At 44.9% G+C, this 24,313-nt stretch overlaps 1 protein-coding gene across 1 annotated transcript; it reads right to left on the bottom strand.

Annotated features, from left to right (window-relative positions):
* Positions 1 to 5,065: 5,065 nt before the first annotated feature.
* MAB21L3 (mab-21 like 3) lies at positions 5,066 to 21,908 on the bottom strand. Its single transcript, XM_054016392.1, has 8 exons — positions 21,801 to 21,908; positions 21,247 to 21,499; positions 17,943 to 18,083; positions 14,957 to 15,028; positions 11,724 to 12,015; positions 8,612 to 8,793; positions 7,138 to 7,332; positions 5,066 to 6,142 (listed from the first exon to the last, which is right to left on the bottom strand). Exons 2-8 carry the CDS (start codon positions 21,292 to 21,294, stop codon positions 5,909 to 5,911), a joined length of 1,164 nt encoding a protein of 387 aa, XP_053872367.1. The 5' UTR covers positions 21,295 to 21,499; positions 21,801 to 21,908; the 3' UTR covers positions 5,066 to 5,908.
* Positions 21,909 to 24,313: the final 2,405 nt, after the last annotated feature.

A 24,313-nucleotide genomic window follows, 5' to 3' on the forward strand; every position in this document is an offset into this window, starting at 1 on the left:
CACAGATAGCTTACACAGCATATCTGGTTCGATTCATTGCAATTTTATATTATTGGCATCAACAATATCCTGAAGTGTCTCCCGTATTCCATACAGTGTCACAGGTTATCCCAGAGTTACTTTTCATAAGAGCAGTACAATCAAATCTGGTATCCTGGTCAGAGTCCATTGTTCAGGACGACATTCTGCTTACCTAAACTCCCCTCTACACTTTAAGGTGGATTCAGTCTGCTTCACTTCCTGTCATAAATTACCATATGGCAGTGGTGAGTATTGGTACTGCTGCTGTGTGCTGTAGCAGCAGAGGCTCCATATGAGTGGTGGGGGAAGAGAGAGGAGCACCACTAAGCCCTTCATCCACAAGACGCCATGTCCGTCTTCAGTGGGTGATGGTACAATAGGTACAAGGCACCTGGCCCAGCTCCGTGGCTCTCAAAAGTCATTCCTAGCACCAGAGATGTGGGACAGGCCCCAATTCCCTCCACACAAATCCCTGCCCTGAGCTGCCTCAAAGGATACTAATATAAGCCTTCCTTGACCTGGGACCAGTGCTCCCTGCACATCAAGCCTTCCAAACACAGGGGTCAGCCATGTGGCACCCAGGCAGTCTTCTAAAGGCTAATGAGTGGGAGCTGGTTGGGAACTTTTGGACACAAATTTTGTCAGAAAATGCTGATGCGTCAAAACTGACACTTTTTGCTGAAACGTATCTGCTTCAATGCAACTTCTATTGGGAAGTCACCTTGGGTCCAGGGTGGAATTTCTGGTCAAAACCAGAGCACACCTCAGAGACTAGGCAATATCCTGTAATTAGAACCCTCACCTGGGAGACCTTCAAGTTCTTCCTGTCAGCCAGACAGAAGAGGGACTTGAACCTGGCTCTCTTCTAGACTGGGCTGGAGTGGGGCCAGATTGCACTGCAATGGCATACCTTCACTTTTGCTGCATGGAGAACAAAATGGCTTTCTCCAAGTGGCATCCGCCACTTAGCATGACCACACTGTTCTGGACTACACCACTACTCCTATTCCAGGGGAGGGCCCTAACCAAAAAGCTATTCTGGAGTGGGGCCTGATCAATCACTCCTGTTGGAGTTGTTCCATTTTGTATAAATTATTAAATATTCATTGGGCCACAAAAAACAATAGACAGACGCTGTAGTCCAATGGCTGTAGTATTCACCTGGACTGTATGAGACCCATGTTCACATCCCTTTGCTGAATCAAACTCTGATGGGGTGGTGCTGGGTGTCTTTTTTTGTTGAAACTTCTTGATTTCATCCCAGGGCTGACTGGAAAAAAAGTTGTGATCCTTTTTGAGATTTCACTGGATAGGAAAAGCAGTTCCTACCCACCTCTGAGAAAGAGGCATGGGGCAAACCTCAAAGGCTAGGGATCTGGATTTGATAAATAGCCAAACTCCCATCCCCGTGCTCTGGACTATGAGACCTGAACAAACTCAAAGATGTGTTGCTTCCATTTATAAATCAAGGAGAGAGAAAACACAGACTATATAAAAAGTATTCCTGGCCATACCACACTTGATACTAGAGGGTGCTGCAAGTCCACAATTACCAATATAGGTGGAAACTTGCTGTTCTCCAGCCCCTTCCATCACTTTTCAAGTTCTTTGAGGGAAGAGGCCAGCATGGCGAATGGACGGGTCTCTTTATAGCCATTTTGGAAGCTCCCCATTTCCTTTCTTCTCTCCATCTGGGGACTGGGCAGAGGAGGGGTTGTAACTGAATATAACCCCTCTCCCAGCTTTACAGAATTATAAAGGGTGGTGGAGATGACATGAGAAACACCGAAGGACCAGTAGTGACTGCTGTAGAAGCAGAAGCTGCGTGCTTCCATGAGATGTGTGTACCATGCATGCTGAAGGGGGAAGGTCTGAAAAGACCCACAGGGAAGGACCTATCATGGAGATGAAACAAATTTTCCCTGAGTGTAGTGATCACATCAGGCAGAGTCATCTTCATTGGTGCTGGTAACGGAGACCTCATTTATCCAACCCATATTGAATTCCCTTCCCAGCATGAGTGCTGAGAGGAGGTGAAAGACAGACAGGTGCTATAGGAGGACTGCCTTAAAGACAGAGTGAGTCCTGGGGAAAGGAAAAGAGAGGGGAAAGGGGCTGGAGGTGAAAAAGAGCAATCTGGGGCAGGAGGATGGAACTGGAGGACAGAGAAGGATGGTATCCTGCTACCAACTCAGAAATGGACAGCGATACAAAAATGAGCCTATCAAATCCACGAGAGCTCCTTCGAGGCAGACGCTCGAGCTGTTAGCTTGGATGACACTTGTATTCCTTGTCATGTCAGTGATGTTATTGAAGTGAGAGTCTGGGAGAGAGAGTGTGAGAGGGCCAGACATGGGTGAAAAGCAGCCTTGGATACAAAAGAGAGCTGGGCCAGAGATGGCCTTTGAGAAGGAGGGACTGGAAAGAGAGACAGGGGAGGGAGCTGGAAACAGATTATTATTATTATTAGGGTTGTCAAACAATAAAAAAAGTAATTGCGATTAATCACACTGTTAAACAATAGAATACCATTTAAAAATATTTTTGGATGTTTTCTACATTTTCAAATATATTTATTTCAATTACAACACGGAATATAAAGTGTACATAAGAACGGCCATACTGGGTCAGACCAAAGGTCCATCCAGCCCAGTATCCTGTCTGCCGACAGTGGCCAATGCCAGGTGCCCCAGAGGGAGTGAACCTAACAGGTAATGATCAAGTGAACTCTCTCCTGCCATCCATCTCCACCCTCTGACAAACAGAGGCTAGGGACACCATTCCTTACCCATCCTGGCTAATAGCCATTAATGGACTTAACCACCATGAATTTATCTGGTTCTCTTTTAAACCCTGTTATAGTCCTAGCCTTCACAACCTCCTCAGGCAAGGAGTTCCACAGGTTGACTTATGTGCTGTGTGAAGAACTTCCTTTCATTTGTTTTAAACCTGCTGCCCATTCATTTCATTTGGTGGCCCCTAGTTCTTAGATTATGGGAACAAGTAAATAACTTTTCCTTATTCACTTTCCCCACACCATTCATGATTTTATATACCTCTATCATAGCCCCCTTAGTCGCCTCTTTTCCAAGCTGAAAAGTCCTAGCCTCTTTAATCTCTCCTCATATGGGACACATCCAACCCCCTAATAATTTTAGTTGCCCTTCTCTGAACCTTTTCTAATGCTAGTATATCTTTTTTGAGATGAGGAGACCACATCTGTATGCAGTATTCAAAACGCGGGCGTACCATGGATTTATATAAGGGCAATAAGATATTCTCAGTCTTATTCTCTATCCCTTTTTGAATGAGTCCTAACATCCTGTTTGCTTTTTTGACTGCCGCTGCACACTGCGCGGACATCTTCAGAGAACTATTCACGATGACTCCAAGATCTCTTTCCGGATTAGTTGCAGCTAAATTACAGTGCTCACTTTGTATTTACTTTTTATTTCAAATATTTGTGCTGTAAAAAACAAAATAAATAGTATTTTTCAATTCACCTAATACATGTACTGTAGTGCAATCTCTTTATCATGAAAGTTGAACTTACAAATGTAGAATTATGTAAAAAAAAAATAACTGTTCAAAAATAAAACAATGTAAAACTTTAGAGTCTACAAGTCTAAATTTGCAGATTCACTGCAGATTTGACAAAATGCAAAGAAGCTACCAATGTGAGATTTCTAAAGATAGCTATAACAATTGACCCAAGGTTTCAGAATCTGAAGTGCCTTCCAAAATCTGAGAGGGATGAGGTGTGCTTTCAGAAGTTTTTAAAAAGCAACACTCTGATGCGGAAATTACAGAATCTGAACCATCAAAAAAGAAAATCAACCTTCTGCTGGTGGCATCCAACTCAGATGATGAAAGTGAACATGCATCGGTCCACTCTACTGTGGATTGTTATCGAGCAGAACCCATCATCAGCATGGACACAAGTCCTCTGGAATGGTGGTTGAAACATGAAGGGACATATGAATTTTTAGCACACATGGCACGTAAATATCTTGCGATGCAGGCTACAACAGTGCCATGCGAACGCCTGTTCTCATTTTCAGGTGACATTGTAAACAAGAACCGGGCAGCATTATCTCCTGCAAATGTAAACAAACTTGTTTCTCTGAGTGACTGGCTGAACAAGAAGTAGGATGGAATGGACTTGTAGGCGCTAAAGTTTTACATTGTTTTGTTTTTGAGTGCAGTTATGTAACAAAAAAAAATCTACATTTGTAAGTTGTGCTTTCACGATAAAGAGACTGCACTACAGTACTTGTATGAGGTGAATTGAAAAATACTATTTCTTTTGTTTATCTTTTTTACAGTGCAAATATTTGTAATAAAAATAACAAAGTGAGCACTGTGCACTTTATATTCTGCGTTGTAATTTAAATCAATATATTGAAAATGTAGAAAAACATCCCAAAATAGTTAATACATTTCTTTGGGTAGTCTATTGTTTAACAGTATGATTAAAACTGCGATTAATCACGATTACTTTTTTTAAATCGCAATTAATTTTTTTTTAGTTAATCGCGTGAGTTAACTGCGATTAGCCAACAGCCCTAACTATTCTCTATATTGTGGTAGGCCTCGCTGCCCCAATCAAGGATCATTGTGTTGGGTGCTGTATACACTCATAAATGAAAAGACAGACCTTGCCCCAAAGAGCTTACAATCATACAATCATAGAATATCAGGGTTGGAAGGGACCTCAGGAGGTCATCTAGTCCAACCCCCTGCTCAAAGTAGGACCAACACCAACTAAATCATCCAAATCACACGAAAAGGTGTAAGGGGCTAGCGCAGCGCTCACGATGATCCCCTGGCCATGATAGCTAAGAGAAGGTTTCTTTTTAAATTATGTGAGCATGTTATAATCCAGCCAGCAATTTATGATAGTAGAAAATAAAACACTATTGTAATTTGAGTCATTTAATGACATTAAACACAACATTCACTTTAGAACTCTTTTTGTTTCTTTTCTCAAAACACTAGCACTTTATTTTTTATATATTATATATAGAAAGCTCTGGAATCTCCTTCTGTCTCTAACCGCACCCAAAAATATACAGGTGCTAAAAGGTGAGAGATCGGTTCATCCCCCAGACAGCTGGGCAGAGCCAGATGTGCTAGAGAGCTCTGTCACAGCAAACACCGCCAGGGGGCTGACGGCATGGCACTAGCACGGGTGGCAAAGGCAAACCCGGGGCGCCTGCCCCAAGAAAAACTTGAGAGAAAGACCACGAGGGAAAGGCAAAAAACAGTAACTGAACTATTCAACACTTACCAATTAAACTCTTTACAGTGAAGGCAGGACCCACATTTAATTGTGGAGGGAGATGAGAGAGACTGGCTCTAACAATAACTCCTTGTGATTGTACCGAGGTTTCCATCTGCGTATCTCAATGCACTGTACATTCATTCAGTCTCACAACAATGCTGTCAGGTAGATAGGTATTAATTCCATTTTACAGATGGGCAAGGAGGCAGCATAGAGGAGTCAAGTGATGAACACAAAAGTCTCACAGCGAGTAAGTGGCAGAGTAAGGACTCCTGATTGCTAGTCCCTTGCTCTTACCACTAGACCACTCTGCATTTTGGCCTATGAGTGGTCTGGCTGGTTTTGGGGATCTGGATGGCAATGGCTCCAAGACAGGCAGCTCAAGCTGTAGAAAGCAAATTGCAATGACTGGGCATCAAGCAAACCCTACAGATAGTTTTGTCCTCAGACTGCTCTCAGTTTGACTCTTCTCTTCCATACTGCACGTGCCACACGTCTCATGTTCAAGGTCACAGCATCTACTGAAAGGGCAGGAAGAACAACTACAGACAACAAGAGGGACGAGGGCATAAAACAAGATTGGGACACCAGGTTCTCCCTGCCTCAGTCCAGGCAGAGCACGGGGTTCTCCAGAAAGATGGCAAGCTTGCCTGCCACTAGGTCCAGGTCGCTGGTGTTGGCATACTTAAGCAGGTTGGTGCCCCTGACAAAGTAATGCTTCAGGAAGTGCTGGCTCACGCACTTGTGCAGCTTCTTCACCATGCGCAGGAAGCCTTCCCGGAAGCAGCGCCAGTCCTTGGTGCGCGGGTACTTCTCACATGTCCAGAACAGCACCATCTACAAGAGGCAGATGGGAGGGGAGGAGGAAGGAGAGATGTTATAAGGATGCTGCCAAAGATTCACACAATTAGCGAAGGTAATTTTACTGCTGATGAAAAGAGCTGGAGTGACTGCCCTGGAGACTGAAGGCAATGGCAACGCAACCGTCTCCTGTCACTTTACCTCCCCCCTGACACAGAGGAATCATGCTAAGTCAATCCTGGCCCTCCTCTCTAATTACCATGCCAACAAGCATAGCAATGGTGGGTTTTATTATGTGGACACCAGTTCACCGGGGCTGGTGAGTGAGACCCACCAAATTAAATTTCAGAGAGGTCACCAAACAGCCATCCATTGGGAACAATTTTCAGTCACTATTGACCTCAGCAGGATTGGAACCAGTTACCACCACCGGCATTCACTGTGTGACCCTGAGCAAGCCACTTCCCCTTTCTGTGCTTGTTTCTTACCTTGGTACCTACCTTGCTACCTCAGAGAGGGTGTTGTGAGCATGACCGGGTAAAAACTTTGAGCTCCTCAGACAGAAGTCTCAGTAGAAATGCAAAGTGGATTAGGTTGTAGCAGGAAAAATAGAGTATAATATATGATATTGGTCAAGAAATAGTGCGTGATCATGCAGTTGAAAACTGTATTGTAATGCATATGTGGACTTAAGGTAACATGGGCAGCCTTAACTCTGAGACTGCCTGACTTTTGTGTGTTTACCTGTAACCGTGCAACCATAGTGTTCTTTTAACATAATCTTTTTGTATGGCATGTAGATAAACAACAATTCTCACACCCTGTAAGGAAAAGAGAGTAATGTGGTGAGGGTCGTTACCTTCGGTGTTAGCTAGGGGGCGCTATACAATTATTGTATTACAATTGTTGCTATAGGCGTCCCACAGCAAAGACTCTGTTTGGATGCTGCTCTCTCCTGACAACTGTATATTCCCCCACCCCGCCCTAAACTCCTCTCTGCTGACCTCACCTCTCTTGCCTGCTATACACACCTGTAGGTGATAGGTTGTCAGGATTGGCTTATTTCCTGTACACCAGACATCCTCCTTCATTTGTCTCATGACTCGGAAGCACTTCATGCGGCAGCCACCGTCCTCGTCAAGGCCCTCTATCAGCATGCGCTCAGCTCGGGAAAAGCCCAGCTGCCAGTGGTAATTGGAGCGGGCCAGGAGATTAAAGCCAAATGACTGCAGAAGAACGGGGGAGAAGTTACAGAGGGGGAGATTCAAACTTAGCTTCAGAGCAGCCTGAAGGGAGGATAAGGGAAGGATCCACTGCACCTGCCTGTTACCACTTGAGATCTGGTTGTACATTATGGACTGAGTTACAAGGGACAGTAAGTTTGGGTTTCCTAATTCCCAGTGAACGTCTGTCCACATCAAACCAGGCCAGTTCCTCACGTGGATATTACTCACCCCAGAGAGACCCAGCGCCAAAGGAGAAGGGGGAGCTGCAAGCACTGGCAGAACTGTCTGGGGATGTGGTAATGGCACAGCAGGGCCCACTGCAGGTCAGGATGAAAAGGCAATTGAGTTACATGGGAAATCCCTGGACTAGAACAGCAGGAGGAGGCTCACTACATCAGGACCGAGGTGGCCAGAGCTCTGCCAGTGGTGTAAGACAGGACTCACCATGTACAGGGCAGGACAAGACTGAGGGGCATGTGCAGAGAGGGGTGTGTGTGTGTGTGAGACAGTAAGTGGCAGAGTGACAAGACCAGAACTACAAGGATGGTGCTGGTCAGGATTGAGTGGCATTGGCAGAGCTGGGGGAGAGGCGTGGGGAGTCTTGCACAACATCTGTCTATACTGTTCCAAACATTATCAAACCTGCACAGGATTCACAAACACTAATATTAAGAAAACTAGTACACTTCTAAGCATTTCTAAGTATTCAGATGTTTTTACTAAAGAAAGTAGCCCTTCCGGGCATTTAAGAAGCATGACTCTTTCTCAAGCTCTTTCTAGGTCTGATTTCAGGGCAGGAAGATCATTTTAGATGGATACAGAACAGGGCGATTTGAAACCTTAAGACTGACCCACCGAGAAAGAGAATGATGCCACTAATTGGAAATCCAGTACTGGTTGCTTGGCACTCATCCTCCTCTGGGGAGCATTAGCTGCAGACTATGGAAGTCAGAGTTCTCGGTGCCTGATGGAAAATGGTGTCTCATCCGCCCCATAAAGGGCCTAGTTCTCCCCTGTCTTTCACCTTGTGTCATTATTTACATCTGTGCTAAATGAGTAACAAGTGGGTAGAAAATGCTGCTGTTCTGATTTGGGTCAAGCCACCCTGACAAGGGTGTGCCTCGACCTTTGTGCTGCTCAGAACCATTTAATGCCGATATTTTCTGAGAGTTCCAGCAGGTTTCCCAGCTCCCAGTTGTGAGGTTTTCGACAACATGGTAAGACCTTTCATAGCGTTACTTGCTCTTTAAGTCCCCCTCCTGCACCCCTGGCTTTGTACCTTGATGCACTGCACTTTCTCCTGGGAAGGCCAGCGCTTGAAGCAGCGGGACCACCGGGCTTTCTCAGGCCAGCAGGTTGGGATTTCCACAGTAGGGACCAGCTCCACCTCTACCTGGGAGTCTGGTGTCTCCACAGCAACTCGAACCACCGAGCTGAAACTCTCCAGAATGCTGACTTTACCTGGGAAGGAACAACGAGAGGAGATGATAAAGACAGGTCTGACCTTCTGCACAGGCCAAGCAAGAGGCCGTTCGGGGCTTTGTATCCCTTGTGAACCCTGCTGCTCAGGGGCCTGCTTCAACTCTCACTTTCCAACAATGGGACCAAAGAAAACAACTCACCACCTGGATCCCCCTGGGGCACCAGGAGAAGAGGAGGAAGAGGCAGCAACTCAACATCTTGTTTCCCCCCTCAACCTAAACCCTTTGTGCGGGGCCAAGCAAATCATAAGACCAGCCCAAGATAAAGAGGAGCAGAATTGCTGCAACCTAAACGTCTCCAACAACCCACTGACACAAGAGGAGGCAAGGGAGCTCAGTGAGTCTGAGTAGGAAAGGGTCTCAATTGAAACCTCAGCTTCAAAGACCCTCTCATCTTTAGGGGAAGTTCACATCCATGAACTCTGCTGTGAGGCTTTTCTCTGCCCCTAGTGGTTATTAAGGATATTGTGTGAGTTAGGCATACTCTGGTCTGACTGGGAACTTACATGGAAGCCAACTCCAGTGGACAGTCTGACCAGTCTGAAGTGACAATGGCAAACTGAGGCACTGCAAAACCTCCAAATCTGCTACTGCGTGGCAAAGAGGCAACAGTGAAATCAGGGAAGTGTTTAGGTAACTTAAGCTGTCTTTGGCAGAGTTTGTCCTATTTGAAAACAGTTAATCACACTGTCCTACTTCAGTCCATCTCTTCTCCCATCTGTTGTGTTCCAGAGGAGTCAGCACCATATGCCCAGACATCTTTGATGAACCAACAGTTTGGGAGCGGTTGCTTTAAAGAATGTTAGGTTTTCACCCTGACACGTTGCCTTCCACATAAGTAAAATATCTGAGGCAAGAAAACAAAACATTTGACTTTTCTGCCAAGCCATAGCATCTGCTTGGTGGTGGGATTTTTTTTTCTTTACTCCATCCCCCTCAATAGTAATAAATATTTGCTGTAGGAATGAGTTGCTAAATGAATTGGTTGAACACTGAGTTTGATTTTAACAGGTCTCTCCAAAATCCAAAGTTACATCTGGGTAGGGAAAGTTGCATCCATGCGTTTGCAATGCTGGGATGCAGCGTCATCCCACCGAAAGGTAAAGTTGTCCTTAGAAGAGAGGCAATATGGTCTGAGGTCAGCCTTGGACAAGATACAACCAATGTGCCTCAGTTTCCCCAGCTAAAGAATGGAGATAATAATACTTACTCACACCAGAGTGTGTGGGTTTAATAAGTTTAAGCCAGTAAAGTGCTTCAAAGAGGACAATTGCTAAGTATGATTATTATTATTAAGGTGGCCTCCCATAAGCTAGCAGTTAGAGGTGACTGCAGCCACAGCTCTAAAGGAGTGTTTAAAACACAGCACAAAGCACATCACATCTGCCATCAATTCTTCAATTTCTTTTGTATGGAAGGCTGGGATGTAAACACATATTTTGGAGCTGCCTATGAGAGGTAGCAGCAGTTCTGCTGCAAGTGACCCCCGGTGACATTACCTCGAAGCAGGATGGGATGGGAGCAGCCTGGGCATAGCCAGTATTGGTCTAAAGTCTGAATAAAGAGAACAAAGGGTTTTGCTCCAAGGAGAAGCTCTGCCAGGCAGCCGCTCAATGCCACACGCTGCAAAGCTATGAAAGCCTCGGTCTTCTCTAGGGGACTGTTCACCCACAAGCAGTGGTGCCTGCAGCCGAAGGCACATTACACACAGTGCATGCCATTGGCAGGGGCGGCAAGGCGTCAGCATCAGGCCCTTCCCACAACAGTGGTGGGGAGGAACAGTGCTGGTTGCCCCACTGCCCACTCAGGTTGGACCCCGCCATCCCTGCATCATGATGGGAGGGCAGCAGGGCCAAAACTGAGTGAGCGGCATTGCAACATGGTATACGGGGGTTGCAGCACCACTCAGGTTTGGCCCCACAACCCCTGCATCCAAACCTGAGTGGCGCTGCAACCCCCATGCACCAGGTCACAATGCCGCTCACTCAATTTTGGCCCTGCCACTCTCTCACCCCCGCCATAATAGGTCATGGGATCAAACCTGAAGGGGCAGCGCAGCAGCCAGCACTGCTTCTGCTGACCACTACCACGGGGCTGGCTCCTGCACCAGGCTCCCTACCCAGCCTCACCCCACAACAGCCCATGTCTCCTTTGCTCTGCCCACAGGACACACTCAGCGACAGCCTCAAGAGTTGTGGCGAGTGCCCCCACAGAGCACTGGGAGAGGGCATCGGGGAGCCCTGGGGCATACCATGTCAAAAGTACCTGGGGGTGCCCCTGCCTCCCAGTACCATTCCCAATCCTCTCCCCATTCACTGTCCTAACCTTCATCCACATCATCACAGGATGTCTTTCTGGTTGGTCTAGGGCCAGAAAGGAATGGACTTAAACACTAGCTGGCCATGGACACAGGTTCCAACCTCAACTGCCTTAATTTAAAGACATTTGTAGGCAAGAGGGACCAGTGCTTCCCCTCTGCAGAGGGCACAAGGACACCCCATGGAAGCTCTGTAGCTTGGGTTGGAGAAGCCTAGAAGGCCTATAGGACCCACATAGTTCTGGCCCAGCAGAAAAGCAGATTATTTTCTGAAAATGTAGGCAAAAGAAAATGTTAGTTGATCTTTTGGGGTGGTGCTGAGGGAGGATGGGGTCCAAATTCATAACAGAAAATCCGAACATCTCTGAGAGCTTGTAATCTGAACCTGGGTCGAGAGGTCTTACTTGTGAAAATGGAAGTCATCTTCATCATAGGCCAGTGTCTCCTCAGCTGTGGGGTGTGTGAGCCAATCTCTGTTCACAAGGAATGAGGCAAGTGGCCAAACACCCACTATGGGGTAGTGATCACAGTCCCCTGTCAGAGGACTGCACTTGAGAGGCGGATTCCCTTCACACCTTTCCCGCTCAACTCACTGGAGAGGTTACAGGAGGTAATTGACTTCTCCATCAACTCCCTGAAGATGGCAAGGATCTTGGCTGGAACGAGATCACCTTCGATGTTCACCTCTGTCTCATGCCACTGCTGCAGGCTCTTTGAGAACTGCTCCACCTCCAGCCACTGCTGCAGCTCCTCTGGGTCCCGTACTGGGGAAAGGAGCTTTGCCCCATGCACGGTGTAATACCGCCAGTGCCGTACCTGGTGCTCCCGGTACCCTGTCAGGCCGCGCAGTGGGACTGTGATGAGGAAGTGGCTGGGTGCTAAGACCTAGAAGAGTTCAGAGAGATTGAGAGAGGAAATGAGGGCAGATTTACAACCTGGATGCGAGGAACATGGTCACAACAGGTAGAATCACTGGGGCTTCTGAGCAAAAGGGAAAGTCACGCTGGAATGGAAGCAGCTAAGTGCAGATAGGTCCCACTCCGAGCCTATCTGGCTAGGACACTGTCTTAGAATAAGGCTGGAGGCTAGAATGTGTCAGCCATGTGCTATTTAGGTTCACAAAATGAGAAAACTATCATTAGAAGGAAGCTGAAGTGACCATCATGGGCAATGCTACCAACGTCAAATCGGAACACCGTTGGCTGATTTGTTACCTCTCCCTCCACCTTCCCCTCCTCACCCTTCGTTGGATCCATAATCTTCCACGGTTAGATCTGCAATTGCAAAAGATGCAGTTACAGAGAGAGATGCTAGGACGGAAGGCAAGATATGTGTAAATTATTGCCTGAGTATTATGTCTAGAGATTGGCCTAGAGATTGTTAGTAGTAATAATAATGTCAATGCTCACTTCTCTAGCCCCTTTCACCCAAGAATCCCAAAGTCCCTTAAAGACATTAGTAAAATAAGCCTTTTTACAGACTGATTTGTGGATAGGGACAATATTTCCCTATCTCACAGATGGGGAAGCTGAAACAGAGAAAAGTGAAGTGACTTTCCCAAGGCCACACAGTGAGTCAGTGGCAGAACCAGGAAGCGAATCCAGTAGTCTGGTCACCTATGTCACACGGAATTGTTTCGGCTCTTTGATTGGGTGACAAACTTTTAAAACATGAGTGTAATAAACAAGTTGATAAATAACAAATAGCCACTAATCTTGCTTGCATATCAATATGGTCTTCATATGAAGAACAACCATTCTCCTATAAAAAGCTCTTTGTGAATAGTGAATCAGCAGGGGAATGAACAAAGTCAAACCTATTAGCTACTCCGAATTTGAACAAATGTTTCCTAACACTGTTTTTGGAGTATTGAACCATCTCGGCTCTCTCGGTCCAAACAACATGGCTAAAACATCCAGACGTTTAACAGTCTGAACTCTGAAGCTTTTCAGCTTTGCTTATCACTAATCATAACTCACCCTGGCATTATTAGGGGAAAACCTACTAGAGAAACAGAATCTAAACTGACAGCAATTGCTGGAAGGTGGTTACCCCAAGGTAAACAAAACACTCCGCCATTCTCCAGTAATGGTCCAACGCACTGTAGTAACACTATTGGTAGCTCCACTGACTTGGGGTGTTGCTGCTGAACACGGTAGGATTTTTTAAAACAAAGCCTACCAGCAGGAAGCATAGAAATTGCAAATGCAACTGCGAAAACCTGTGTTTAGTCAATCCAGTTCCCCGTTTATATAAGGACAGGAGGAGGAAAGAGGACAGTCACCACAGGACATTTCAGAACAAAATGGACCCCACAAGAAATATTTTTGTTTCTGGGTGTTGAGAAATAAGCAAAGCCAATCTAGAAATTTACATGCAACATTCCATAAGAACAGAATACAGCAGCTTTCATGGAATGACTGGCTTATTTTACAATGCATTTCCTTAATCACATCTGCACAGAAAAAAATCACGCAGGACAAAATCAATTTCCCCCCAGCCGTTTTCCATTCTATGATGTCTACTTTTACCTGCTCACCCTGATTGTAATGGAATTGTTCTGATGCACCTGGGAACCACAAATGCTCCCCTCCTAGTGAATTACCAGTGATCCACAGGCTAAGAAACACCGGTCCAGTGATCCGAGCCAAGGACAAAGGTCCCAGGTCCTAATGTGAACTCAGCCACTGCTTAAGCCTTGCTCAATCAGACTGAGATTCCCCCGTCACTTCAAATTACTCTTAAAGTGTTGTAAGGCCTCTCTCTCTCATGATGAAGGATTTTCCTGTGGTGTATTTCAATGAGATATTTTAAAATCTCACTTCTTCAAGCTGTCCTGGCTTGGGAGAGAATCTGTGTGTGCATGGCCTCTGGGCAAGGCTGCTTTGTGCCACATGATCACTCCTGCCTCAAAAATCAGACTAAAAATAACAGCAGGGCCTCAGTGAATGACACATCATTGAATCTGTGCTGGCTAACGTCATCTATCAATCTCACTTTTCAGAAGGCTGGCGATGGGGTGAGCAAGCCCCAGTGTATTGAACAACCGCGTTGCCATTCCCAAATTTTCAAAAATTATGAGTCGAGCCATAAGAGATCATGAGATTTAAACAAAATAGTAATGATCTGGGGGGTTCTTTATATTTGCCTTCTGGTTTCTGAGCCCTGGGGGCTGCACTCAAGTCGCTATTTCAAGCTTTTCTCTAACCGTGAGCGCTAGAAATGTACTTTTTTGTTTTTCAAATGAAATCTGAGAGTCTCATGGAATCACAAGACTCCTGCAGATGGGGCTTTAGCAGAAAACACCAAATATCAAAAGGCTCCAGACAGAATCGTGAGAGTTAGCAATAATGGAATAGGTGCATTCACATTTCAGCCCATTGGCTGAATAGGACTCACACCCATCTTTGTCTTTCATATGGACATTCTGTGCAGCCTGTACATACTACAAGCCCCAGCATGCCATGTGCCACTTTTATCTGAGCAAAGCCACTGGGAGCAAACTAGAGCAATCTATGCTGGCACCTGTAGTCTGTGGCCCATTCCTCTGTATTAAAAACAGTTGCTAAAGTTAGGCAAATTAGATGCAGCCCAGCCCTTGGGCTCCTGGCAAAATGCAAAGCATTCCTTAGGGTATAGCAAGAAGGAAGTAATAAGTTAGAAACAAGGGTCCTGTGCTCCAAGCTCCCTTGCAAGGAGGCTGGGAAGGTCAGAGGGGAGATTGGCTATGCGGGTGAGGGATCTCATATCTGGAGAAGAGGGATGGATGAGGATGAAGCAGGCATGGGTGCAACTGTTTGGAGGAGTCGGTGTGAGGTATTTGTACCTGGACAGATGGGTGGAATGGGCGTTTCCCCCGAAGCAGAGCGGACCACTTGGCCAGTAAAGCTGGCTGATCCTGAGAGAAGCAGAGAGGAAAATAAGAAGTATACAGAACATGGAGAGAAAGCACGTGCCATACAGTTAGTTCTTGCAGCATTTTGGAGTTTCCGCCGAGCCTAATAATAAAGAAAAGGTTGCCCAGCTATTGTCCACAGAGATAATACACTGGTGGGAAGTACCACGCTGACAGCTCTGGAGAGGGAGCTAAGCTGCCCAACTCTGCCTCACCAACGCCCCTCAAGCTGTCCCACGTGCCCCGGATTGACCACCCCGACTGCGGGAGGGGAGTCCCATCTCTACAGCTTGTTGAATCCGTAGGAACTGTGTTGAGGCTGCCAACCTGGTGTCAACTGTGTGATGGTGGTTTTGCAATCTAGAATCTCTCTGCTAGAAAATGAAATGAGACCCCTGACTCCTTTTGTACAGGCAACAATATCTGAATCAGTGACCTATATGTGAAAGACTTGAGACCTGATTAAATCTCTCCCTGTGCAATCCACCAACTGGACAGATGTGGCCACTAGAGTACTATTTCCTGATGACAATCATGAGGTATGTTCCCTTTTTGTTGGGTGTATGAGATGATTACTTACCTGTAATTGTTGTTTTCTTAAATTTTGACCTGTAATAAATTCACATTCTTGGGCCTGTTATAGCTGCTATCTCTGAAGAACTCCCACTGGCAGGCACAGGAAATAAACAGTGCAAATACTGGGCAGGGAGATGAAAATAAGGCCCTTTCCTGAAGAATAAACCATGTCCACACTGGAGCATCTGGCTACCAGGAGCAGGGGAGATTTGCTTTGGCAAGAGCCTTTGACATACTTGCACTGAACAGTTTCTGGGTAGGACTGATCAGGAATTCTTCAACAAAATCATTTACTGTCAAAAAATGCCAATTTGTCAAAACTAGAACTTTTCGTGAAAGAGAAAGGGTCAGTTTTGACAAATTCCTCCTCTTGAAATTTTTTTTTAAAAAAGTTTTGAAATTGTTGAAATGAAAAGTTCCATTTTTTTGGTTCAACATGACTTTTCAGTTCCAAGTTTAAGTTCATGTATACTAAAAATAGTTATTAAAATAAAAAAAGGTCAAAATCAAAGCAAATCTTATATTTTATCAAAACAAAATGTTTCAGTTGACCTAAACTGATTTTTCCCCCCCAGATTTTTAGTTTGTGAACATTTTCAAAACATTGACTTTTTGTCCTGATTCAGGATGGGAAATCTGAAAAAAATCTTCCCAAGACAGGAAAACAATTTCTTGTCCAGCTCTATTTCTGGAAGAACACAGTTAGGAATGCTTAAAGTACAACATGGATGTCTGGATCTTCCCAACAATTGGGATCACACCATATTAAATGATTCCTGTTCCCAAAAGCAACACCCCAAAAGTTCTCCTGAAAGGAACATAAGAACGGCCATACTAGGTCAGGCCAATGGTCCATTTGATCTAGTCCAATATCCTGTCTGCCAGCAGTGGAAGGTGCTTCAAAGGGAATGAACAGAACAGGCAGTCACTGAGTGATCCATCCCATTGTCCACTCCCAGTATCAAACACAGACTGGCATGTGCTCTGATGTCTTTTCAACCACATTACTCTCCCAGGGGCAGTCACAGCAATAACTTTATGGGCTTTGTTTTGGAAGCAGGAGTAGCTAGTGCCCTGAGATAACTGTCATCTCTTATAAATGCATCTTTTACAACTCCATTCCTACATAATATAGTTAACAGTTACATTCCCCCCCCCCGCCCCTCCCCTCTCAACTTGACTATAACATGCAGATTTTTAGCACTGGATTTAGTTAAATATGGATAATACACTGGCCACTTTATAGATAGTTAAGTTTTCAGGGTCTCACTTGGGCAGAGATTGGTCAGATCAAGTTTACCTATAGTAATTCCTGATTACTCCCCCCAAAACAGATTATCTTGCTTTTTTTGCAGGCTTCAGCAGCCATTCCATCTTGGACTGGGATCTTGCCACATCTTGCATGTTAAGCGGGATTCAGCTAGGTCAGTTTGGGGGACCAGCTGAATGATGCACCAAGTGGTGTTTGTGGTTCAGAATGGGGCACTCTTCTCTGTGGATCAATACTGTTACCATGGAGTACTGTGCTGCTGGAGATGCCATATTTCAAAAATGGCCTAAGAATGACTAAGACTGCGTGCCCCAGAGCATAGCCAAATTCCAACTCAGGTAATAATGTTCTGCCTCCCCAAATACCCATTGAAGTTTCAAATCACATACACTAATTTTTTTCCACTTTCTGCCCCAAACTATTGCAAAGATTGCTCTGTGCTTTTACTCAGTTGCTTTGTTCCACCCTAGAAGTGGCTGCATTTCAGTAATGGGGTCTATAATGCATAACTATAGTAACATAATGCTCTTCAGATGAAAAGGTCTGTTCAAATTTATTATTATTCTTTCATTATTAAACTGATTTATTTCTGACTTAAAGAGCCACATTGAAATAACCAGTCTTCACACTGGCAGAGTTGAGAGTGAACATTATTATTTTGGTGGGTATCTGACACTCTAATCCAGGGGGAAGTTTCACTTTTCCCACCATCCAATTTACATCCTCATGATGAAAATGGAAAAATTCCAGCTTATGAGTAAAATCTCTGAGACCTCCCCTGGTGACAGAAGTCCTTTGGTTAACCATGTTACACATGGCAGCAGTAGCAAGGCAAACTACCCAACTCCTTAATCTTGCCTTGCCAGATCCTCCTGTAGCAGGAACAAGGGAATTCAGTCTCCACAGTCCCTTCAGACCGTGGCTTCTCTGTCATCTTTACTGGCAGTCTCAGCAATGTGCCAACTATGGTGTTGGTTTGTGATATGGATACTTGCCCACTATGAACAGGGGTGAACCACCAACTCATTGCATGCAGCTCACCAGACGGTACACTAAACCTTTCGCCCTTACCCTAAAATTCTCGTTGTGCACACCAGAGTTAGAGATGGCCTGAAATCGCGTGTCCCTGTAGCTGATTTCTGCGGTCAGCTGTTGGATGATCTTCTGCACCTCATCCACTGTCTTAGACACCAGGTGGTGTCGCCGTTCCACCTGTAGACATCAAGCAAGTAACTTTACATCATGACTAACTGCAAACAATCTATCTCCAGCCAAGAGATCACCTGAACCTGGGGCATCTTGAAATGTGTGTGCGTACAGAACTCTGGGCAATAAAAGTTTAGAGTTCTCCTCTTGATAACTGCCAGCTTACTCCAGCTGGTGAGAATGGAGTTCTGGCTGGAGGGTCTAAAGTAGATGAGGCCATTCAGCAATGTATTACAGTATGGAATCGTAGGTAGACAATTCATTATCTTGGAATTTCTCCATTCTTTGGCCGATTTTGGTTTTGGCCTAAGACTACCCAGCTTTCCCTTTGCATAGGCTAGCCAGTCACTGATCCAGGAACTGCAGTCTCCTAGAGCTTGTGTGGCTCAGGTATTCTCTGCTGGGTCAAGCCCACTGATGCTATAACAGAAAACACTGACTCAAATTCATTCCTGGCGTAGGCTGACACAACTCAACTGACTGGTCTGAACTTGGCTCAGTGGCTTTGCATGTGTGAAGCATAGGAGCAATTCCATTTCTAAAGGGTGCTGAAGTTCCTCCTCTGTGCTGATCTCAGCGGTAACCACAAGCTCTCACAGGAAGTTTGTGCCTTGCTGTACTCTCCCTCCAGTCAAGCAGTATCAGCCAAAATATTGTTTATCGCAAGTTTCAGTGGAATGGAGGAGGTGAACGGGAAAACCAGATAAATAAAAACCAACATGAATCATCCCACACCAGCACAAGAGCCAGGGTCACACAGGGATGATACAAGATACAGGTCAGAGTCAATTATTCAGGGTTTAACAGAAGGAATATACAAAACCATGCCTAGTGAAGGACACTGGCATATTCCACACATGATCCTCACACATTTGTCAATATGGGATGCAGGCTTATCCATACCAAACCGTTCTGAGGCTAAGTTTATTGCTATTACTAAGTAAGTTAATTAACATATGTCTAATTACTCCTCCATCCAGGGATCATTATGCAGGATGATGGGTGAGGACTGTTTGCTGCGCTTCCCTTCATCCTGGTGCCTGATCTTATATGATGAGGATAGAGGCAGTGAGGAACACACCCAGCAGAAACTCAACAGCTAGCGTTAGCAGAACTAATTGGGAGAAAATGAAACCAACTAGAACCTGCAGCCAAAATCCCAACCAAACGATTTGCAGATTTGAAATCACAACATTTTGTAATAACAGCACTGAGGCTCAGTGAGGGGAAGTGACACACAGTAAATCTCTGACAGAAACAAGAATAAAAGCCAGGTCTACTCTCCCAGTCACCTCCTCTGACCTCTACACCTTAGTTGCCACTGATTCACTCTTCATTAGAGTACTGCGTGTCTGAAAACTCACCAGTGCCATGGTGGTTATTACTATATCTAGTAATAGATGAACCTCGGGCCCCAGAAACAGGATGGAGGTCTTGGGAGAAGTGGCTTTCCCATGTGATCTCTGATGTTTGCCACTTCCCGTCGCAGTTATAAACGCTGTGCCGAACAGCCTCTTTTGCCATATACTGGTGTTTCCCTTTCCAGATCCCAGCTTTGGGAGTGTCAAAGCAAATGTTAAAAACTGAACACCAATGTATTAATATTTTGGATATCAAAAACGGGTTTGGTTTGGGATCTGGAACCGAGTTGGGGTTGGGTCAAATTCATCCCTCCATCTCCATCCAATACATATTTGGATTTTTTCTTTGCTACAAGAGTGGGTTAACAACAGTGATTCAGAAAAAAGGCAGGGAGTAGCTTGCAGGCAGGCTGGTGGCTGGCTGCTGCCCTGCCTCCCTTGGGTGGAAGATCAATGACCGAGGAGTGGAGAGAAGAATCCATACATTTAATAGACCCAGTTGTAAAAAAACGTTTAAGTTAACATGCATAAATTATTACATGGTATCTGTGCTGGTTCATTATATGATTATAAGTTTTAACAAACAGGCTGTGAGGTGTCATGATTTAATACATAATAATAATGATTAATAACTGGAACCTTGTCTCTCTCACTTAGGAGGCTGCTGGAAAGAAATCGCTCTCTGAGGGATGAAAAGCTTCTGGTGGAACCTAAAATTCTGGTGGCTCTGGGCCCCATTTAAATGCTACCTCTGGTGCTCGGTACCACTGCAGATGAGGCAATACACTATCACAAATCTCTCTATGCCCAACCGTGCCCTCTGGCTCCTATGTCATCCTGCAATAGAAATCTTTACAGCGAGAAGTACTAATTGGCAGAGTTGGCTGGAAATTTTCGGATGGAACATTTTTCCATCGGAAAATACCAGTTTGTTAAAAGTGAAACATTTTGCAAAGATGTGTTGATTTCAGTGATCTTTAGTTTAGAAAAAAATGAACAGCGTTCTGATAAGGGCAAAACATTTCCACTTTTTCAAAACAGAAGCCTCCGTTTTCTGTTTAATCTGACTTTTTGTTGAATTTTGGTATTTAATAGAATATAAATATAAATATAAACTGAAATTGAAACAAAACATTTTGATTGACCTGAAATGATCTCTCATTGTGCAGGCAATTTCAATTTTGCGGGGGTTTGGTCCATTTCAGAACAGAAAAAAAATTCAAAATCGGAGCAGTTCCAATGAAATTGAAACCTAGTTCCTGCCTAGCTCTCTTAAAAGGTTAGCTGGCTTGTTTATATAAGCATCCAAGGTTTAGGAAAAGGATTAGGTGAGTTCTAGCATTATCCACCTCTCCCTAATTATTGAACACGTGCATTATCTTCCCTAGAGACAATCTTGCTGCTATATTTTTGGCTCTGTTTCTATCAAATCCGGGCTTTTGGCTGGATAAATATGAACCCTAGAATCTCTCCTAGGTCTAAACACAAACAACTCCAGCTGTAACCACATTTGAAATTCCAAGCTGTGCAGGACAGAGCCCAAAACACAAACTGGTTCTGAAGTGGGACAGGATGACCATCTAGGGAAAAGCTAAGAGGCCACCAAACCAAACCAAACCAAACCCTTTGCTAAGGTTCTGAAAGGGAAGCATTGGAAATGTCACTAGAAATCTTATTATCATGATACTTAAGTCCCATTTTGTCCCAAGACTCAAGAGTCAGACAAGTATCCAATCCTTGAATTCTGAACTTTTCAAGATCATCTCTACTTGTGGAGACAGAGAAGAGATATATACACAAATACTTACCTTATTCTGGATGTAAAATTCCACATCTTCTTCTGTGAATGGTTTCATGGTAGGATGTTCTTCCTTGTGCTCCAAAATTTAAATTTTATTCTCTTGCTTGGCGCTGGGTGTTTCAGAACCACTTCCAGCTTTTGGTCTGCAGCCTTCCTTGCCTTGCAAACCCAAGACACCTAATTCCTCTGTGGATGGAGAAGAGGAGACAAGCTGGGAGGTTTCCTTGTTTTTTCCGTTTTGTGTTACAATGTGTTTCAACCTACTAGGAAAAAATATGTCCAATTATATTTTCAAGCTCTGGTTTTATTATTATTATTATTATTATTTTAAAATGGTGATTCTTAACATATATACATATATAAAAAATCCCAAACACTGCTTTGCCTTTGGTCTGAATTTGAAGCACCTTTCAGACTCTGTTGGGGATTCAGAGCTCTCCTGCCCAGCATTATTTTCTGATTGCCACAAACACTTCCCTGTTTTCTAACTCTTAACTAGATCATTTATAAACCCTTTCAAAACACAGAGAAACACTCCCTTGTCGAGGTCAATCCACCCACTTTCCTTCTGTAGCTGTACTGCTATGTTTACATTCAGATCACTCATTTGGGTTGCAGTCCAGGGCCTCTGCTCCTTATATTTCCTTTCTCTCTCCTGCTGTATTGACAGTAAACATCCCACGGCCTGTCCCCAGCCTGCAGTTTGCTTCGCCTTCTTTACAATAAACAGATATAAAGCTGCCTCTTGTTAGCTGCCAGCTGCCCAGATAACAAACCCAACACGTCGTTAGAAGGGAAAACCATTGATTGGGCCTTATTGATCTGATAAGAGTTGGTGGCTTTTAAAAAAAGGGTACGTCATCCCCGGAGAGAGTGGCAGAGCCCTTTAAAGACATGCGTCCATGCTGCAAACTGTCCCTGGTTAGAAAGAATGGGCCCACTGTTTAGCAAAATAGTTATTTTGGCCCAGATCCACAAAGGTATTTAGGCTCCTAAACTTCCACTGATTTCTGTGGAAGTTAGGAGCTTAAACGCCTTTGAGGGTCTGGACCTTTTCCACTCTGTGTTCACCAAGCCCTCTTTTATGTGTTATTATTTGTACAGTGCCAAACACAATGGGGCTCCAGTCCTGACACTACCACAATACACTTCTTATTATTCATTATTAGTCAAATGATAATAATGTTATTGGCTCCATACAAGACCCAGCAGAAAATATAGTCCCTGCCTCCAGGAGCTGGTAGTCTAAAACTCAAACCTGCCTCCAGATTTCCTAGTGTATTTTCTATTGTCCATTTATTTAAAGCATTAGCCTCTCAACCTTCCCACCACATGTTCTCCTACTCCTTTTGGGGCCCTTCTTTAAAGTGAATGCCCAAAGGATTAGCAACATTGTGAGCTTTGCAGGAAAAGTCAGATTTAAGGCACAGAGTGTGTGAGTGTGGAACAGTGGGCTAAGGAGGGCATTGCGGGGACTAGGGATAGAATAGAAGACGATGTAAGGAGAGGCAGGGCAGGACACACTGGCAGAGGAAGGGTAAGGAGCATTTTAAATATTCAGACTGAGTTAAAAAGTATGTCCTTATTTCCCCTCCCCACCCCTAGTTAGAGATTTCAAATCCAGGAAGGTATGAGGAAGCCTTGGTAATTTTTCTTCACCTCATACACCCACAAGCCCTGTACGTCTGTGGTGGGTTTCAGCTTCCCGTTTTCCCATGCCCACCAGCTGTCTGGTGCTATAGTAGCTATTGGACAAACAGGCATCGAGGAATCTGGTCCCAGTCATTTCACATTAAACAAGAACACACAGCACTTTACGATTCGAAAGCACTGCACAAAGAGGAATTTAATTCTCCCCTCCCCATGAGGGAGGCCAGTAGAAGCAATTTGGGCCAAGGACCATCTTTTTGTCACATGCATGCACAGCACCTTGCACAATGGGGGCCTGACCTTTCTTTGGCAGCCTCTAGGTGCTACTGCAGTGGAAATAATAAATCATCATTAGGATTATTACCCGCCTTTTACAGATGGGGGGAAACAGACGGAGAACGGAGAAGCGACTTGCCTGTGCAAGTGTCAAAGCTAGGATCAGAACGCAGGAATTCCCGACTCCCAGACCCCTGCTCTAACTAGTAGGTTTTGCTGCTTTATGTGCTTAACTTTAGTTAATTCCAATGGAGAACAAAAAAGCTGGGGGCCATGCAAGAGCTGACCCCAGTAGCCAATGGCAGACTGCAGTGTACTGGCCATGGGGGATTCCAGTGGATTTTGACATGCCTATTTTGGAAATCACAGTGTTGCTGAAGGACAGCCAGGAAATACTGTGTACAACAAAGGGAAAGCCTCTGACACGGGCAGTAAAAGTCACGTAAAGCACAAGGAGCGTCGGCAGCTCCGTCTGGAAAGTGAAAGCGTCGGGTTTGGCCTGAAGCAGCAAAGCAGCATGGGCACCAGGTGCCCAGCCCTGCTTACTTGTCCCTGGCCTCGAGTCAGGATCAACAGGTCAGAGGCATGACACCAACTTGTGATTACAAAATACGCGAGGGAGGGAGAGAATAAGAGGGGTGTGAAGGGTAGAGAAAAATAGCGAGAGTGGGGTGGAGAAGGGAAAGACAGCAGGAGAGAGCGCTCTGTAGAGAGAGTGGGAAGAGAACAGAGAAATGGAAGAGAATATAGTCCAGGGACCCCCAGTGAGCACTTCTGGGTGGGCTGCACAGCAGCTTGTTACAGTGGTGAAGCCTCCATCTGTCTCCAAGCCGTGAACCTTGATCTCCAAGCCAGGTTCAGGACTCAGGATTTCCAGAGGCTTTTTTGACCAGCTAAACTGAAAAAAGCACACCTGAGCTCCAATCTAGCCCACCTAGGGTTGCTTCAACCCTCATCCATTTGTAGCTGAAAATAAAATTGGAGAGGGAGAAAACACTCAGGGAGGAGGCAGGGGAAGAGAACCAAACCACAAAGGCACCTGGACTGATCAAAGCAGCAGGGTACATAACAGGGATGTGCTGCCAGAATGATAAAAAAAAAAACCTCCCACAAAAGTGCTTCCCTCAAGCTTATGAGCAAGTCTGTCC

The sequence above is a fragment of the Malaclemys terrapin genome, chromosome 1, assembly GCF_027887155.1.
Source record: "Malaclemys terrapin pileata isolate rMalTer1 chromosome 1, rMalTer1.hap1, whole genome shotgun sequence".
In the NCBI taxonomy this organism is placed as follows: Eukaryota; Metazoa; Chordata; order Testudines; family Emydidae; genus Malaclemys; species Malaclemys terrapin.